Source organism: Bos indicus, chromosome 26, assembly GCF_029378745.1.
Source record: "Bos indicus isolate NIAB-ARS_2022 breed Sahiwal x Tharparkar chromosome 26, NIAB-ARS_B.indTharparkar_mat_pri_1.0, whole genome shotgun sequence".
NCBI classification, from domain to species: domain Eukaryota; kingdom Metazoa; phylum Chordata; class Mammalia; order Artiodactyla; family Bovidae; genus Bos; species Bos indicus.
The window spans coordinates 13446561-13466631 of record NC_091785.1 but is presented as its reverse complement, the minus strand read 5'-3'; the positions used below and the strand labels follow the sequence as shown (position 1 = coordinate 13466631).

General features: G+C 42.0%; 1 protein-coding gene across 2 annotated transcripts in view; it reads right to left on the bottom strand.

Annotated features, from left to right (window-relative positions):
• Positions 1-19710, bottom strand: part of TNKS2 (tankyrase 2) — a 65452-nt gene extending 45742 nt beyond the window's left edge. Inside the window, exons 1-2 of one of the 2 annotated variants that reach the window (XM_070780472.1) lie at positions 19217-19710; positions 1802-2026 (exon numbers count right to left, since the gene is read on the bottom strand). In XM_070780472.1, coding sequence (XP_070636573.1) covers positions 1802-2026; positions 19217-19415 — 424 coding nt within the window. In that variant the 5' untranslated portion in view covers positions 19416-19710. The remainder of the gene's footprint in view (positions 1-1801; positions 2027-19216) is intronic. The other variant, XM_070780471.1, reaches the window with a different exon arrangement.
• Positions 19711-20071: the final 361 nt, after the last annotated feature.

Here is a 20071-nt window from a genome sequence, read left to right as displayed (position 1 = left end):
GGGAAAGACAGGCGAATACATGCAGAAAGGGAAGCTCAGCTCCTGTGCATTCCACTGTACTATCTCTTAACAGTAATGTCCAACAGAAAAAAAACGTGAGCCACATATGTAATTTAAAATTTTTTAGCATCCAGATTATAAAAACAAAAGGAGGATAATTTTAACATGTCTTATTTAAGCCAATATACCCCAAATATTGCTATTTCAATATGTACATTAATACTGCAGTCCATACAAAATTGAGGTAACTTTGTATTCCTTTTATTCATACAAAGTCTTTGAAATCTGGTATGTATTTTCCCCTTTTAGTACATCTCAATTTGACCTAGCCACATTACAAGATTTCAACTACCACACCGGACGTGTGTACGTGTGTGCTAAGTCACCCAATCATGTCTGACTCTTCACGACCTTATGGACTATAGCCCTCCACGCGCCTCTGTTCACGGGATTCTCCAGGCAGGAATACTGGAGTGTGTTGCCACGCCCTCCTCCAGGGGATCTTTGCGACCCAGGGATCAAACCTGCATCTCTTATGTCTTCTGCACCCGCAAGCAGGTTCTTTTCCCCTAGTGCCACCTGGGAAGCCCAGACTAGACAGTGCAGATACATAACTGTATTTGAAAAACTCTATATTATTAAAACTAAGTATTAATAGGCCTGAAACTCACATAACAGAAAAGGATTCTGAGCAGAGGACAGATAACACAAAAGATAAAAGCAAACAAAAAAACATAACACATAGAAAAGGAGAACTGGACAGACGTTACTAGGTAATCTTTTTCTTATCTTTATAAATTACCTAACCTAATTCAAACTAAGTTCATGACTTGCGTATAAAGTGATTTGAGGTTGGGTTGGAGGGGAGAGAGAACAAAATAGGTTCCCTAGACCTTTCCTAGTGCACAGAACTGGCTTTCTGTGTGTCTCAAGGATTTAAAATGTCCCTGTTTTGCATCAGGACATAGAAGGTAGCAGAGTCCGAAATTTCTGACTCTTTAGGCTCAGAAAAGTCAATACTGGGTTAATGACTATTCTGAAATAAGCAGCCTTCTCACATGTAACTTTCTGTCAGTGATTAACCTGTTAGGCAAATCCTATTTCATTAAAGTATCCTACATGACAGACAATTTTTTCTCCAAACACTTCTTTACTTACGCTGCCATTTCTACTCTCCTACAACCATCCTAGTTCATGCCTTCATCATTCTTCATTTGCATCATTCTACAGCTTCCTAACTAGTCTTCCTAACGTCATGCTTTCCACTCAGCCCTCTACCAAATCACTTTCTAAATATACTGCTCTCATCACATTGTCCCCTCCTTAAGTTATCAATGATTCCACACTATTCACACAATAATATAAAGCTCCTTCATCTGGAATTCAAAGCTCCTTAGAAAGTAGTCAATACCCTTCCCTTTTGAACCTTTCTCCCCAGTACTTCCGAGGAAGACTGATAAAGGAGTGACTCAACTCTAGCCCACGCACTGCACTATTATCCTCTAACACTCTCTGTTCACTTCCACCATGCTGTCATCTGGTTCTTTGTGGGTATCAGTCTCAAGAGAATCCACATTTCCAAAGAAGAGAAATTCTGTACTACTCCATCATCTAAAAATTTTAAGCACAGTACCACATTCAAAAAGATACTCAGTAAACAATGACTAGGTTCATCATTAAATGTTCTTAAATATTTAAATTCAGTCTGGCAAAATTTGATCACGTTAACAAATAAACTCAATTTAGATTCAGAATAGTTACAAACTATTTCTGAAAAATTCTGGAATGTAAACAGTCTTACCAATGCAGACATCAATCTTTCCTTTAATTGCAGCTTCATGGAGAGGAGTATAATTCCAATTATCACGAGCATTTGGGTCTGCACCATGTCGCAAAAGGAGGTTGACCACTTCAGCATGACCAAAAGAGCAGGCATTATGAAGAGGGATAAGCCCCCCATCATCACGAGCTTGGACGTTCGCGCCATTCTGAAGCAAATATTCAACTACATCTTTCCGACCAAAACCTAGAAGAAAATAAATTATCCACATTTAAGTTCTCCAAAGAAAATATATCAAGATAGAAGCAATAAATACACATCATACTAAAGTGTTTTTGGATGCAAAACATTAACAGATACAAAAATTCATTGATGAAATACATCACTAACTAATCTTAATGAGAAAGCCAAAGGTAGTACTCAAAGGAAGTACAAAGGTAGTATGCATTAGGCAGTACTATTACTAACTTCAGAGGAAGGTTATGTAATTAGTGACTGAAAGCCTGAAGTTCAGATGTTTACCACTCTACAGTAGCATCCCTAACTGCAAATAACGAGTTCTGCATATTTTATATGCATACATTTTCAAGTATTCAGAGTATATACTAACCAACTCTTGCTAGACTCCCTTTCCCACATCCCATCTCATAAAACGTTTCTACTGAATTGGGGGACCATGAGAAAGCAACAGAAAGTTTGTACTGCAGACAAAGAGAGGCGATACCTGGCAAAAGTGTGACATGAGGTATCTTCGAAGGAGCGCCTAGTCTGCCACTTGCGCAACACAAGCAACTCTGCCTATAAGAGGCCTCCTTTAAAAACCCACGCGACTTCCCCCCGAACAAACAAACCCAAAGAAGTCTGACAGCTCATTTATATTGGTTTACAGGTTTAGTACCAATGAGTTTCAATCTCTTACATACAATAGCACCTAAAATCTTTTTACAATTAATTGTTAAAGGACAAGGACTTCAGATATATGTTAAAGCAGATGGGAAGAATATATGAATATTGGGGGAGAGAGAGAGAAGACCGTTTCACTCATCTGAAATTTTACCAGAATATTCTTACAACCATCAAGACTATAAGACCAAAATGGAGTTGAAAGAGAAAGCAAAAACATATAATCTTTCCAAGGGGTACATCTGGGACTGGCCTGGCTGTAGCTGAGGGAAGAGTTAGATGACTGTAGAGATAAACTGTTTTGTTTATCTAAATTTTGCTAAGCTCTATGTCAGAGACATGGGTATCTTTGATTCCCCCTATTCTCAATCTCTGATTCTTCCTATCCTCAGTTCAGTCGCTCAGATGTGTCTGACTCTTTGCAATCCCATGAACCGCAGCACGCCAGGACCTCCCTGTCCATCACCAACTCCCAGAGTCCACCCAAACCCATGTCCATAGAGTCGGTGATGCCATCCAACCATCTCATCCTCTGTCGTCCCCTTCTCCTGCCCTCAATCTTTCCCAGCATTAGAGTCTTTTCCAATGAGTCAGCTCTCCGCATCAGGTGGCCAAAGTATTGGAGTTTCAGCTTCAACATCAGTCCTTCCAATGAATACTCAGGACTGATCTCCTATCCTCAAAGAGCTTACGATTTACGATGTGGAAAAACAGTTAGAACTAATAATTTCAGTATATTGTAACTCATAAAAGAGGTATATATAAAATGCTACTAGAGCTCAAAGAAGAGACTATCTAAATTAGTGGAAAGCAGAGAACAGGAAGGACAACCCCAGAGAAGAGTCCAGTGATGACACCTGAGCTGAAGGCTTACATTAAAAATGAAGAGATCACTAGGAGAATGAAGAGAGAAGAAAGGTGAGAAGGGAAGAGAGGTTAGGAGAAAAGGGGGAGTGGGAAGAAGCTAAACATGGAAAGAGCATGGCAATTCAAGCAGAAGAAACAAAATGTACACAAGTGTGAAAGAGCAAATCACTCACAGTAGCTAGCACACAGAATGCCCAAGCAGGCAGAAGTCAAAAAAGGAAGAGTCTTTTAAGCCACACTAAGGTGGTATCTGGATTTTGTCCCACAGACTATAGTGTTTCTCAAGCTGCTTTCAGGCAATAGATTTAAAGGAAATCTTTTTTTGCCTAGGAAAAAAACTGAGACATAATTAACATATAGGGTTTTATTAGTTTCAGGTGTATAACATAATGATATGATCTGTATATACTGCATGCATGCATGCATACTAAGTCGCTTCAGTCATGTCCAACTCTGTGCAACCCCATGGACAGCAGCCCACCAGGCTCCTCTGTCCATGGAATTCTCCAGGCAAGAGTACTGCAGTGGGTTGCCATTTCCTTCTTCATGTACATACTGTAAAATGAACACAACAGATCTAGTTAACATTACCACCACATATAGGTCTTTTTCCTTGTGATGAGATCTACTCTCTTAGCAACTTTCAAATGTCTAATGCAGTATTACTGACTGCAGTCTTCATGCTGTGTATTGCACCCCAGGCCTTAACTTCACATAGCTTAACATCTGAGAGTCTACCCGTGCTATTGCAAATGGCAAGACACCATTTTTCCCAGCTGAATTATATTCCACCGTGTATATATACCGCAGTTTCTTTATCCATTCATACCTTGACAGGCACTTAGGTTTTGTCCCCATGTCTCAGCTTTTGTAACTAATGTTGCAACGGCACTATTTACAATAGCCAAGACATGGAAGCAACTTAAATGTCCATGGACAGAGGAATGGATAAGACAAATATCAGTATCACGTCTATCTAAAACATGGTATGACAGTGGAAGACAGAGGAGTCTGGAGTGCTACACAGTTCACTGGGGTTGCAAGAATTGGACACAATTTAGCGATAGAACAACAACAAAAATATGATACACATGAACTTATTTACAAGACAGAAACAGACTCACAAAGAAAACAATGTATGGTTACCAAAAGGGAACTGAGGGATCAGTAAATTAGGAGCTTGGGGTTAGCAGATACAAACTAATATTTATAAAATAGATAATTATCAGGGACCTATTATATAGCACAGGGACTATATTCAATGTCTTGTAATAAATTATAATGGAAAAACAATATGAAAAAGAATTTATACACATACACACAAAACCGAATCACTGTGCAGTACACCAGAAACTAGCACAACACTATAAATTAACTATACTTCAATTTTAAAAAATAGGAAGAAAAGAAAAAATGCTGCAGTGAATATGGAGGTGCATAAGCCTTTCTGAGTTAACACTTCTAATGAAATCTTATATAAAATCCCAGTATGCGTCTTGTTTGTTGCAAAAATACCCAATGCCTGGTACACAGCTGGCACTCACAGAGTTGCAAATTAACTGAATTCAATTTAAAGTACTATTCAGAAGAATCTGCCTTCTTCTCCTTTACAAAGACCCAAGCGAAATTATTCCTCTACTTCAGAGGCATCTCAAAGAAATAGTATGAAAAACACCGCTGTAAAATATGAATGGTCACTGAAGACAAGCAAATTGCCTAATAAACATATTTTAAAACCTTGTTTTGCATCTGCCTTTTAAAAAAGCTAATAATATCCTACAAATCAACTCCGATAGCCACACATTTTACTGATTGCAAGTATCAAAATTAAACTAGTTTTAGGGCATCACCGGAGAAGGCAATGGCACCCCACTCCAGCACTCTTGCCTGGAAAATCCCATGGATGGAGGAGCCTGGTGGGCTGCAGTCCATGGGGTTGCTAAGAGTTGGACACGACTGAGCGACTTCACTTTCACTTTTCACTTTCATGCATTGGAGAAGGAAATGGCAACCCACTCCAGTGTTTTTGCCTGGAGAATCCCAGGGACGGGGGAGCCACGTGGGCTGCCGTCCATGGGGTCGCACAGAGTTGGACACGACTGAAGCGACTTAGCAACAGCAGCAGCAGGGCATCACCAATGCAATGGACATGACCTTGGGCAAACTGGGAGATGGTGAGGGACAGGAAAGCCTGGCGTGCTGCAGTCCATGGGGTCGCAAAGACCATGACTGGGCAACTGAACAAAAAAAAAACAATCAATTTTAAAACTAGTTCCTTTCTCATGAATCTTCTTCCAGGTCTGCTGACATATTGAATGCAACACCTTGACGGCATCATCCTTTAGGGTTTTGAAGAGTTCTGCTGGAATTCCGTCGCATCCATTAGCTTTATTAACAGCAGTGCTTCTTAAGGCCCACTCGACTGCACTGTCCAGAATGTCTTGCTCTGGGTGGCTGACCACACCATCGTAGTATCTGGTTCATTTAAATCTTTTTTGTGCAGTTCTTCCACGTATTCTTTCCATCTCTTCAGCATCTACTAGGTCTCTACCGTTTCTATCCTTTATTTTGCCCATCTCTGGGTAAAACGTTCCTTGGTATCTCCCATTTTCCTGACGAGCTCTCTGGTCTTTCTTCTTCTGTTGTTTTCTTTTAGTTGTATACACTGTTCACTGAAGAAGGCCTTCTCGTCTCTCCATGCTGTTCTTTGGAAATCTGCGTTTAGTTGGATATACCTTTCTCTTTCTCCCTTGTTTTTTCCTCTTCTCTTCAGCTATCTGTAAGGCCTCCTCAGATAGCCACTTTGCCTTTTTGCTTATCTTTTTCTTTGGGATGGTTTTGCTTGCTGCCTCCTGTACAGCATTACGGACCTCCATCCATAGTTCTTCAGCCACACTACTTACAAGTTCTAATCCCTTCAATCTATTCATTACCTCCACTGCTGGAAGACCCAGCAGTGGCCACAGGATTGGAAAAGGTCAATCCTCATCCTAATTCCCGAAAAAGGGCAGTACCAAAGAATGCACTCACCATCAGACAATTGCACTCATCTCCCATGTTAGCAAGGTCATGCTTAAACTCTTGCATGCTAGGCTTCAGCATTATGCAAACCAAGAACTTCCAGATATCCACGCTGGGTTTAGAAAAGGAAGAGGAACCAGAGATCAAATTGCCAACATTCACTAGATCACAGAGAAAGCTAGGCAATTTCCAGACCAACATCTACCTCCATTTCATCGACTGCGCCAAAGCCTTTGACTGTGTGGATTGTAATCAACTGTGAAAAGCTCTTAAAGAGATAGGAATACCAGACCATCTCACCTGTCTCCTGAGAAACCTGTATGTGAGTCAAGAAGCAACAGTTAGAACCCTATATGGAACATGACTGGTTCAAAATCGAAAAAGGAGTATGACAGAGCTATCTGCTGTCACTCTGTTTGTTTAATCGATATGCTGAACACATCATGTGAAATGCCAGGCTGGATGAGTTACAAGCTGCAATCAAGATAGGTGGGAGAAACATCAACAACATCAGATATGTGGATGATACCACTCTAATGGCAGAAAGCGAAGAGGAACTAAAGAGCCTCTTGATGAGGGTGAAGGAGGAGAGTGAAAGAGTCGGCTTAAAATTAAATATTAAAAGAACTAAGATCATGGCATCTGGTCCCATTACTTCATGGCAAATAGAGGGGGGAAGAGGTGGAAGCAGTGACAGATTTCCTTATCTTGAGCTCTAAAATCACTGTGGATAGTGACTGCAGCCATGAAATCAGAAGACGTTTGCCTCTTGGCAGGAAAGCTATGACAAACCTAGACAGTGTGCTGAAAAGCAGAGATGTTACTCTGCCAACAAAGGGCTGGACAGTCAAGGCTATGGTCTTCCCAGTGGTCACATATGGTTATGGGAGTTGAATAGTAAGGAAGGCAGAGTGCCAAATAATTGATCCTTCCAACTTTGGTGCTGGAGAAGACTACTCAGAGTCCCTTGGACAGCAAGGAGATAAAACCAACCTTAAGGGAAATCAACCCTGAATACTCGCTGGAAGGACTGATGTTAAACCTGAAACTCCAGTATTTTGGTCATCTGATGGGAACAGCTGACTCATTGGAAAAGTCCCTGATGCTGGGAAAGATTGAGGGCGGAAAGATAAGAGGGCATCAGAGGATGAGATGGCTGGCTGGATGGCATCACCGATGCAATGGACATGAGCTTGGGCAAATTTCTGGCGATGCTGAGGGACAGGGAGGCCTGGTGTTGCAAAGTATTGGACATGGCTGGGTGACTGAACAATAACAATCAAAATTAAACTAGTTTCTTTCTCATGAATAGTTGGTTGTTTCTAATCTTTTCCTACTACATACAATGTTGCCAGGAGTAACTAAAGAGAAGAGAAAACTGACAGTATCTTGCAACTTCTTTAATTTGGGGAAAGAAGATGACAATCGGATATCCAAAATATAAAGGAAAACAGGATGTTTCCTAAGATAAGATTATTTGGTTTTGGAAATGCTTAAATACTTTTGGACATCTGTTTGAGGAACAAATGTCCAATAAGTAGAAGGTTCTGTGTATTTCTAACTAAATTTAGTATCAACTAACAACTGACACTTTGAAGTCTTGACCGTAAAGACGGTGTTCAAAGCCAGGCAAGGAAATGAAGCTGACTAGAGGGCGCTAGTTTTCTGTTCTGTTGAAAGAAGTATGTTTCTTAGCAAAGATCAATCCCTTCTCATCTTACACTTTCTCACCTTCTCAAGTCCCTTCTCACCTTCTCAGGGTATTCCCATCCACATCGATCTCTCCCTCTCCACCAGATCATTCCCAACAGTATGTAAACATGTTCTTCATGTTCCTTTTTATTAAAAATATTCTCCTTGAATTCACATGTCCATTTCTCTGCTCCCTGAATATTCAAACCTCTAGGAAAGTGAAAGTAAAGTCGCTCAGTTGTATCCAACTCTTGGGACACCATGGACTGTAGCCTACCAGGCTCCTCCATCCGTGGGATTTTCCAGGCAAGAGTACTGGAGTGAGTTGCCATTTCCTTCTCCAGGGGATCTTCCCGACCCAAGGATCGAACCCAGGTCTCCCGCATTGTAGGCAGATGCTTTACCATCTGAACCACCAGGGAAACCCTACAGACTGTCCCCAATTCTCTATTTCACATTTACTCCTCTTCCAAATGCAGTCTGGCTTCTTCTTTATGACTGCTTTCATCGAGGCCACCTACAACCTCCATGTTGCCAAACCCAAAGGACACATGTCTGTTCTCATTTGACTAGATCTCTCAGCAACATTTGGCAACTGACTTGACAAATGACTAATCCCTCTCTTGTGAAAAGTATCTCTGAGTTTCCATGACATCACACCTTTCTGGTTTTCTTGCCTCATCTGTTCATTTAACAAACGATCAGGGAGGGATTGCCCTGGTAGTCCAGTGGTTAAGACTTCACTTTCCAATGCAGGGGGTGCAAGTTTGATCCCTGGTTGGGGAGCTTAGATCCCACAAGCCTTGAAGCCAAACAAAAACAAAATGAAAAACAAAAACAATATTGGGACAAATTCAATCAAGACTTAAACAAAAAAAGAAACCAAATGATCAGGGAATCAACCATGTGATGACATTTTTCGGGGTGCCTCTGACTTACTAGTGTACTGCTGCTGCTGCTAAGTCGCTTCAGTCGTGTCCAATTCTGTGCGACCCCATAGACAGCAGCCCACCAGGCTCCCCCATCCCTGGGATTCTCCAGGCAAGAACACCGGAGTGGGTTGCCATTTCCTTCTCCAATGCATGAAAGTGAAAAGTGAAAGTGAAGTCGCTCAGTTGTGTCTGACTCTTAGCGACCCCATGGACTGCAGCCCACCAGGCTCCTCTGTCCTTGGGATTTTCCAGGAAAGAGTACTGGAGTGGGGTGCCATTGCCTTCTCCGTACTAGTGCACAGAACAGACCAAATATCTGCCTTTGAGGAACTTCCATGGAGGTGGTGGAGATGAACAATAAATGCACAAAGTAAGTATGTTAGAATGTAATTAGAAAAAGAGGAGAATAAGAAGTGATCAGGCATTCCCTTGTGGCTCAGTGGTACAGAATTAGACTGTCAGTGCAGAAGACACAAGTCAATCCCTGATCCAGAAGGTCCCACATGCTGTGGAGCAACTAAGCCCATGTGCCACAACCATTGAGCCTGTGCTCTAGAGCACAGAAGCTGCAACTACTGGAGCCCAAGGGCCCTGGAGCCCGTGCTCTGCAAACAGTCACCGCAATAAGAAGCCTGAAAAAAAAAAGAAGCCTGAGTATCACAACTAGAGAAAGGCCCGAGCAGCAACGAAGATCCAGCAAAAAAAAAAAAAAGGGGGGGGGGTCAGAGTGTGTATATGGAGGGGGTCATCAAGTAGAACAGTGAGGTCACCACAAGCCTTGCTGAGATGGTGACATCTGACCCAAGACTTGAAGGAGAGAGAACTAGCCCTACTGACCGACAGTCAGAAGGCTAGAATAAATGGAGCTGAATGAGAAAGGGGTAGCAGAATAGGAGGTGAGGTTAGAAGTAACGAGGACCAGCCACAGAGGCTTGAGGATTACAGAATTCACTGTAAGAATTCTGGCTTTTTTACTGTGAGGAAGAAGGGAGTGTCATCATAGGATTCTGAGTTGGTAAATTACATGACATGATGTATCTGCAAAGTACCTTCTGGCTGTTGGGTTGAGACAAGATTTAAGGGGGTTCAGGTTAGAAACCAATGAAAGATCATGGTAGTTTGGACATAATGTGGTGGCACCTGTCAGAGTATTAAGTGGCAGATTCTGGGCACTCTGAAGGTAAAGCCACCATAGTTTGCTCTCAGATTGGATGTGGGGTGAGGGTAAGGGTGAGAGGGTGAGGAGGTTAAGAGAAGGTAGGGGCAAGGGAGGAGTCACGGCTGACTCCAAGGTTTTTGGACTAAGGAATGGAGGAGTGGGGTTAGCATCAACTGAGACAGGAATGTGGCAGCAGATGAGAAATGTCAAGTTTCGGACATGTCCTACCTCCTTGGGGGCTTCTTGCTTATTCCACCTGATTTTTAAATGCTGGGGTTCCTCAAGACTCAGTTCTCTTCCCTCTTTTCCCCTCATCTTCTCCTATGGCTTTAAATACCACCTAGATACATGAAGGCAATGGCACCCCACTCCAGTACTCTTGCCTGGAAAATCCCATGGCTAGAGGGCCTGGTGGGCTGTAGTCATGGGGTCGCCAAGAGTCGGACACGACAGAGCGACTTCACTTTCACTTTAGATACATGACCTGCAAACTGAAATCTCCAGTCTAGATTTTTCACCTAAATTCCAGACTGTTTACTAGACATATCTCCACCTGGGTATTTCAAAGGCATCTCAAACTCAACACGTTCCCTAACTTCTTTTCATTCCACTGACACTGCCCAACCACCACCCACCCACCCCCACCCCCGGCCACTGTCTCCAGCCTGAACCACTGCAAAAGTCTCCTTAATTGGGCCTCAAATTTTCACGTCCCCAGCGATCTTTTAAAAACAATCCTCATATCATACCCCCATTTAAAGTAATTCATTGGCTTCTCACTGACACTCTTAGAATAAAATTCAATCATGCTACCATGGCCTACAAGCCTGCTGCCTGAATTGGCCATTACCTACTTCTCTAACCTCATTTCAAACCACTTTTCCCTTTCTGAACCATGATTCCCTTTCTTTCAGTTCATCAAGTGTGCCAGCCTTACTTTAGTACATACTGCCTGTCTGCTTGGCCTCCTCCTCCCTTGTTCTTTGCATTTCTATTCACTGTCTAATGTCTCCACCTTAAAGAGGCCATCCCTGATCTTTCTATCTAAAGCGGTCCATTCTGCACAGTCATACTATCAATTCAGTTGGTTTCCCCCTCTCCTCCATTAGAACTCAAGCTCCAGAAAATACACAGGGGTTTTCGTCTTTGCTATTCACAGCAGTATCCTCTGGTACTTATTAAAACATATAATTACTGTTCAGTACCAATCTCCTGAACTCCATAACAGGAGGGTCAACGTTTATCTTAATCCATCCCTACTTCCCCAGTGTCCTGCACACTGCCTGGCACACAGCAACAAAAAAAATTGTTTATATTTGCTGAAAAAATACATCATGGTACGAGGAAAGGAGACGGAGAAGTAAACTTAGAAAGACTAGCACTGCAAAAGCCAAGAGGGAAAGTTTCCAGGAAGAAAGGTCTCTGACCCAAATATTCCTTATCACAGCCTGGGCACTGCTGATCACACTGTCCTCCCAAGTGAGCCGCCCCCAGCTGCCCCAATCTGCTGAAATCTGCTATTTTGGCCACGCAGCATCCACCTGGAAGAAAAGCTTTTATTAAAGACTTCAGTTGGAGAGTAAGAGAAAAAGAATCAGAATAAAGAAAAGTTAGTAAAGGTATCTCTTTCTGTGCAAAGTTACTTGGTGTACTCAAGGACCTTGAGAAGGATCACTATTTCTTCAGTGGTAATGTTGTCTGAAGTAGTCAAAATGGTGACTCACAGAGTAACTTCCCAAAAAAGGGGTGTGAAGTGGGCACAGAAATAGCTATAGCAGAACATCTAGTTGTTTTATGTGATAGTGTCAGGAAGCTATCTGTTACAAAGGATTAGTGATCAAGCTGAACAAAGGTCAAGACTAGCCTTTTGTTAAAATACCACTGAGAAAAGAAGACGGTTGTTTCTAACCAGAGTTAACGCGAGAATCAATACTGATGTGTTTGATTAAATACCGAAATTGAAGTTTTAGCTAGGGAGGAGATATGAGGAGAAAGGGTTAAGGTGATTTTATCTACATAATTACCAACAGTCCAAGACACGGATGAGGACTTTCACCTCAACAACTGTATCAACATGACTTCCTAGCCATTAAGAGGTCTGAAACCCATTTGGAGACTGAGAGAGATCAGCATGTCTTCCAATCACAGTGTAAGGACTACAATATGTATATAGAGGTCATGCTGCTATTCTGAGAATAGATAAAGAGTCCGAGATTTAGAGTGTTGGAAGTCACTTCTTGACATGAAAGGAATTATTTAGAAGGGGTCAGTAGGGAGCTATTTCAAATTTTAAAATCTACTTTTGGAACTTTGGTGAAATCTCTGGATTTAAGTGGCTTCCCAAACTCTAAGAGCTAATCCCTGACACAATCCCCATTCTTACAGTCTCAAGAATAATTCAAAGCATTTCTGTTATGTACTCATTTTTTGAAGAAAAAACAGTTTTGCGAAGTATGTTCTGATCATGCTCTCACTGGCCAGGTAAAACATGAATACGCGTATCCTTAGAGTCGATACCCAGCTCCATTATCCTAAGGATCTCTTTACAAAGGAATCAGAAGCCTACAGTCAATGGTTCTGGCTGCTCAGGATACACTGTGATTTTATTTTACAATTATGTAATAGCACTCATCTTCAAACATGAAAATCCTGATGAAATCATACACTGAGTTTGAATACACTATAGAGCCCCGACAGTGAAACCAAACAGGCTTACTTGGAAACTAAATTTGCTGATCAATAAAATGGCCAGCAAGATGTCCTGTTCATTTCTGTTCACTGGACAAGGCCAGTACTGGTTATATAGGAGGACTTGATAAACATTTATTTAGTGTATAGCTGATACTTTGGCTGGAACAGTAAGCAAACAACCTCCACAGAAAATACGAAGTTAATGATTTGTGACAACTAAGAAAGTAGTCTATTCAATTTCCCTTTTGTTTCATTACCATCCAGATGCCATCAGTTTCTGCAGTCCAGGAACTGTCTTGCCAACCATGACTACTGTTAACAGTATCATATTTTCCTGCTATACTGGAAACATGCTTTCATCTGAATGGTTTCCAAAAAGTTGTGAAGCACTGGAAGTTGCTACAGAGAAACCAACTTAGACTCTTAGGAAGTTTCATTGAGAGCCCCCATCTCCCCCTTTTTACAGCCTGAAGATAGAAGGAGCCACTGATGATGCAGCTGGTCCAATATGCAATGACAGTATGTGTTGCCAACCCAAGGCGTCACACAGAGCTTTGTCAGAAGGAAACATTAAAAAACAGAAAATATCAACAAATGCCATGAAAGAGAGAAGGCTCCTGCAATCCAGAAGATGGGAATGTTTAATCAAGCAGCCTTCAGCTTGACTTACACAGCCAGGACTCTTGTCAGATTTTTTAAAGGCTATCATTTTATACTTCTCACTTACTATTATTAGATTGGTTCAAATTAATTGCAGTTTTACACTGTTGATTTTTGCCATTTGATAGTGGAATATATTCTTAAATAAATGTGGTTATGTTATACCTTGTTTTAATGCACATTTCTTCTTTTATGTTTTTTTGCTAATGACTTACTACTTGCTGGTTATTTTATACTTACTTTAGACTATAGCAATGATGTTAGACAAAAAAATAATTTGAGTAATTTTTTTATTCAAGTTCAACACGGGTTTGGGTCATAAAGCAGTGGGGACAACTCAAAACATCAACAATGCCTTCGGCCCAAGAACTACAGTGCAGTGGTGGTTCAAGAAGTTTTGCTAAGGAGACCAGGGCCTTGAAGATGAGGAGCGCAGTGGCCAGCCATCAGAAGTTGACAACGACCAAGTAAGAGCAATCATCGAAGCTGATCCTTTTACAACTACACAAGAAGCTGCCAAACAACTCAACGCCAATCACTCTACGGTTGTTTGGTATTTGAAGCAAATCGGAAAGATGAAAAAAAAAAGTGGGTGCCTCATGAGCTGACTGCAAATAAAAAAGAAAAAAACAACCCATCATTGTGAGGAGTTTTCTTCTCTTATTCTACTCAAAAACAAAGAACCATTTCTCAATCAGACTGAAAAAGTGGGATTTTATATAAAACCCAGAAATGACCAGCTCAGTGACTGGACTGAGAAGCAGCTCCAAAGCACTTCCCAAAGCCAAACTTGTACCCCCCAAAAAAGTCATGGTCACTGTGTCATGGTCTGCTGCCCATCTAATCCACTACAGCTTTCTGAAACCATTACATCTGGGAAGTATGCTCAACAAATCAATGAGATGCACCAAAAACTGCAATGCCTGCAGCCGGCACTGGTCAATAGAAAGGGTGCAATTCTTCTCCATGACAGCATCCGACCGCACCTCACACAACCAACGCTTCAAAAGTTGAATGAATTGGGCTACAAAGTTTTGCCTCATCCGGATTACCACTTCTTCAAGCATCTCAACAACTTTTTGCAGGGAAAACACTTCCAATCAGTAGGAAGCAGAAAATGCTTTCCAAAAGCTCATCAAAACCCTAAGTATGGATTTTTACACTACAGGAATAAACTTATTTCTCATTGGCAAAAATGTGTTGATTGTAATGGTTCCTATTTTTATTAATAGACATGTGTTTGAGCCTAGTTATGATGATTTAAATTTCATGGCCCAAAACCACAATTACTTTTGTACCCACCCAATAACTTAACTTTACTAAGATCCAGAAAGAAGTACTTCCTGCATGTATTTGTTGAGAATGAGGAATATACAGGAGAAGGCTTTGTCTAGTTCAACTTGGGACAAATAGTCTGGTCACAGTAGGAGAAACTTTGGAAAGGATCCCATGGCCTCTGGGGTGATGAAAGTCTGACAATCTGAATGCAGAAATATTGAAACAAGCACTCCAAACTGGTTGCTACTGAAGTCTACTGCCTATCTCTAAATCCACCAACAGCTGAGGAAAAAGATGTAACTCAAGTCTTGATAATATACTATAACAGATCTGGTAGTAAAAAAAAAAAAATTCTGAAGTCTTAAATAGACTGGTCTTTGATACAGGGGTTTTCTACTGATACAGGATTTAATTATCCTCCACAGCAAAAAACAATCCTGAAAACAGTCTATAATTCTAGCCCTACGTAAGAAATGGGGGTACTTTTTGTGGATCTCCCATAATTATGATGTTGGCCTACAGCCAAAAGAGGGAAATGCTTTTGAAACTTTAATGGAGGGCTTCCATAGCACCACTTTGGGAAAGGGTATCAGTGATAATCACAAAAGCTATTACATCTTTGGCAGCTGAAAGTAAAAGGGTCAGTTGCTCAGTGTGTCTGACTCTCTACAACCCCGTGGACTGTAGCCTGCCAGGCTCCTCTGTCCACGGAATTTTCCAGGCAAGAATACTGGAGTGGGTGGCCGTTCCCTTCTCCAGAGGATCTTCCCGCCCCAGGGATCGAACCTGGGTCTCCTGCATTGCAGGCGGATTCTTTACCATCTGAGCCACCAAGGAAGCCCCTGGGCAGCTACGTTATTAACATCTTCAATTGGAGAAATCATTTCACTTTCTTATACAAGTCAGATTCTGACCTACCAGTCCAACTGCCTTCCCTATACAGAAATCCTTTCCACACCTCTCAAAGGTGCCAATTCAACCACTGTAAGGAGACTCCCAGCCAATCCCACAGTTGAGTAGACTGTTAAAGGCAGTCTGACTCCGCATAACCTTTCACCTACTAGCCCCTAGCTTTGACTGCAAAGGCCACACAAGTCATACACTCTCACTTTGTGTACTTGACTTCTTCCACATATGTGGATGGCAACATTGTTTAGCCTTAGTCTTCTTTTCCCTCTAGAATAAGTAGGTTTCCTATAAGTTGATTGTATAATAAATTCCAGGTGCTCTAGTTCACACTTGGTGTGGGAGAGTGGGAAACCTTATATGCAATTCATATACATACTTTATACATAATGGAAGGTAGCAACTGAAGTACATGGCTGAGTAGCATAAATACAGAAAAGTAACATACTAAGTACAAAACAAAAGTTACTTTGTTTAACTAGAACTCTAACAATGCAAGTTATTTTTCAACTTGTCTTCTCCAACTACAACTATATACACACATATATATCATCTCTTTCTACCATCTTTATACCTAAATTCTTTGAACTGAATGCTATTTTACATTTTTTTCCCATTGAACAATTCTCTGCACATCTTAAAGAATATTTAAGATTCTCAAGCCAGAGAATTCTGTTCTCCTGTTCTAAGATTCCTGAGAATGCTGTGTATTTCTTTCTTTGGCTATGATGGACAAAAAGATAACCTTCTCCCAAAGATTCTGGCCCTCTTCATTTTTTCAGAAGCAAGTTCAGAGAAGCAATATCCTTTACTGAAACCTGCTTGTTTTCTAGGGGATTATACTGTCAAGAATTTTGGATGTTACTGCTTTTAGCAAAATTAGAGCTGCAGCTTTCCTACCACCAACTTGCCTCTACAAGTTTTGTAATGTGTCACAAAAAACTCATTCACAACCTTTGTGTGTGTGTTGGGGGGAGGGGATAGGTAAGGGGCTGGTGGCAGGGGGATTGAAGAGGAAACTTCTGACTAGCAGTGACTTCTTGAAGCATACTTAAGAAATGGAAACTAGTCTGATAATAGAAAAGTTACTGTTTATCTGATTATTTTTTCCATTTGACACAAGAACTTAACTCCTTTAGGGCTAGCAATTATTCTTTAAATGAACTAAATATTTTAGATGAAAAGACAGACCAAATTCTCTAAGTGTTCTATAGTGATTCATTTTCCTTTGCACCGATCTCTCATTCCTGTTCTTTGGAAATGAAACAAAAAGACAAAATCATACCTACCCATCTCCCATAAAATGTCCAAGTTTTAATTGGCTTAAAAAAAAAAAAGGTTCCCCTACAGCTTACCCTGTAATGCACAAAAACAGGACACTGCTCGGTCAGGCAGTTACATAATCCCACCTCCACTGAACTTCCAATGACATGCTGACGTGCATGTTAACATAACTGATAACTCACTACTACAGAGAGTTCATAAAATATATTCTCCACATATTAAGAAAAAATGCAGCTGGATGCATTTATTTAAAAATTTGAGTAAGAAGGTTCTCTCTCATTAATCTTAAGTAATAATTCAGATTGAAATTTACAGAGTTAAAGTTTTTTATACACCTGGGTTTAAATGCAGCGCTTTAAAACTCTGATTTAATATAGACCATTAGTAATTTTTATTACTTTCTTTTATACCTCAAATTCTTAATCTTATAACCTGTACCTGATAATTTGGGTAAATTGTGAAGCATAACTGGTTCCTAAAATAAGTTTTCCATTTCAGTGTGAACAAACCACAAAGTTTTCCACTTCAGTTTGGTAAAAAGTGCTTTGATCTTGGGACAGAGCTCAGGGTGGGATGGTTGGGAGGAAAAAGGTCAATAGGAAGCTAATTCATAACCTTAAGTCTCTAAATATTACTATTTTCAGATATGAACTCATTAATACAACAAATTCTTGAAAGGTAGCAACTAAGATCTTCTTTGGTTATTTTTATCCCACAGATCAAGCTAACAGAATCTGAGTAACACTACCCTTTGGATTATGTATCAGTAGGTTATGACAGTTTCCCAAATCAGTTGCTTAAATGTTGACTACATGGACAAGCAGGACAATTCAAGTTAAGAGACAGTGGTGATCATCAAAATTTTAGGCAAAACTAGCTAAACGTGAGATTAGACTTTAGTATTCTTCTCTTCCCCTTCCACTGCCCACAGGCTGTTTCTAGTTCTCCCACCAATGGTCCTCCAAACCTTTTCCCTTAAAAAGTTCCTCAATGGGAACCCAACAAATTTGTAATTGATGGAGAAAGCATACTTTCCAGTAATATTTACATTCTAAATCAGGTACAGGTTAAGACAAACACATTTCCCACTGAAAGCGTAAAAGCAATGCTTGTGAACAAGAAAATCTTTCTTACGTTTCTCGGCTCATCATTACACAGTGCAATCACAATCCTTCTTCCAAGAGAAAAGTATAAATGCTTCATAGAAATAAGCTGTGTCCCATCTCTAGTTTTTATATTCTTCAATTAAATTTAATACACCTATCAAACATGAACCTAGTAAACACATATAAAAATATGTGTATGTGTGTAATTCAAACGATCTAAATCTCAGGATGAGGCGAGATTACTTCCAATTTAAAATCTAGACCCAAGCTAGAGTCCCCGCACCATCTTTGTGGCATTATACTACTGTCCATCCCAACTTGTGTCTGGCAGAGACTACCCGCACGCATCCCGCACCCAGCTTAAGTCAGACCTCAGTTCTTCCAAACTTGACTATTTCCAGTTCGTCTCCAGAAACTTGCCTATGACTGCTACCCAGGTAAACCCATTAATGCTAATGTGTCAATGGACCATATAAGCTGATCCTCCTAAATTACATCCCTGCATTTGACAAAAGCCTCAAGAACGTAACACAAAGGATTTTTAAGAGTTATAGTGGAAAGTGCAAGAAAGATAGGTTTGGGAGATAACTGGCCTTTAAAAATCACAAGGTCTACTTCGTCCCCTACTCTTTCTAGCCTGTAGAGGCCTTTTAGGGTAGTAAGACCGGAAGTGGGTACAGGTATTGTCGAAACAAAACAAAGCAAAAAAAAAACCCCACAACTTCCAGTGACTGTGGCACATTCACCCCCTAAAACCTAGGGGACTCCTCACCTCCCATTCGACGACATCAAGAGAAGCGGGACCGAAGTCCCAGGGGGAAAGGCCGGGGGGGGGGGGGGGGGCGGGGGAAGGAGCACTGTATCTGGATTCGGGCCTGCGAACCCGGGTGCGCAGGTGGGGTCTGGGGCGAGGCAAGGAGGCGCTGGCCTCGCTTACCTGCGGCGAAGTGGAGCGGGGTGGACTTCCTGCCCGCTGTGTCGCGGCTGTTCACCTTCTCGGGCGTCACCAGCCTCTTAACTCGCTCAACGTCCCCGTTGCGGCAAGCCTCGAACAGCTCACGGGCGGCCGGCTCCACGGCCTCGGCAGCAGCGCCCGCGCAGGCCGCGCCCCCGCCGGCGCAGCGGCGGCCCGACATTATTCTGGCCGCCGCCGCAGCCAGCAGCAGCGCCAGCAACGGCAGCAGGAGCCCCGGCCCCGCGAGCAGGAGGGCGAGGCCCCCCGGAGGAGACGCGCTCAGGGCCCGGGCCGCTCGGCTCCCTGCTGTCACCGGGCACGGCGCAGTCCCATGGCCGCGCCACCTCGCATCCCTCGATCGGCCTCGCGACCCCCGACTGCCCCGCCAAGGCGGAGGCACCGAGAACCCGCCGTTCGAGCTCAGAAGCGACGCGGCGGCGGAAGCTAGCAAGGCCCCTCCCGCCAGCTCCGCTGAGCCCTGGGAGCGCACGTGACGTCGCTCTGCGCGTGCGCAGTGGTGGTAGGCAGGCCGGACAGGTTTTGGCCAGCAGGCCGCGCGGAGGGGTTTGTGGGAAATGTGAGGCGACAGCCTCTGGCTGCGGGTGGAGTAGGGGCTTCGTCCCACCGCCATCTTTGTGGTGGGTTCTGCTGAAGTTGAATGTTCTGCTTAATGTCTTTATAAAAAAATGGATTCTTAATCTGAATTTCCTTATTGCACAGAAAAGAACCTTTGAAAGTTTCCCCCCAATTTTGGATGTTATTTTGGACTTCTTACTGTGGACATTTTCCATGTTTTCAGCTTCCACAACCCCTTTGTCCTGGGGGTTTCTCCCTGCC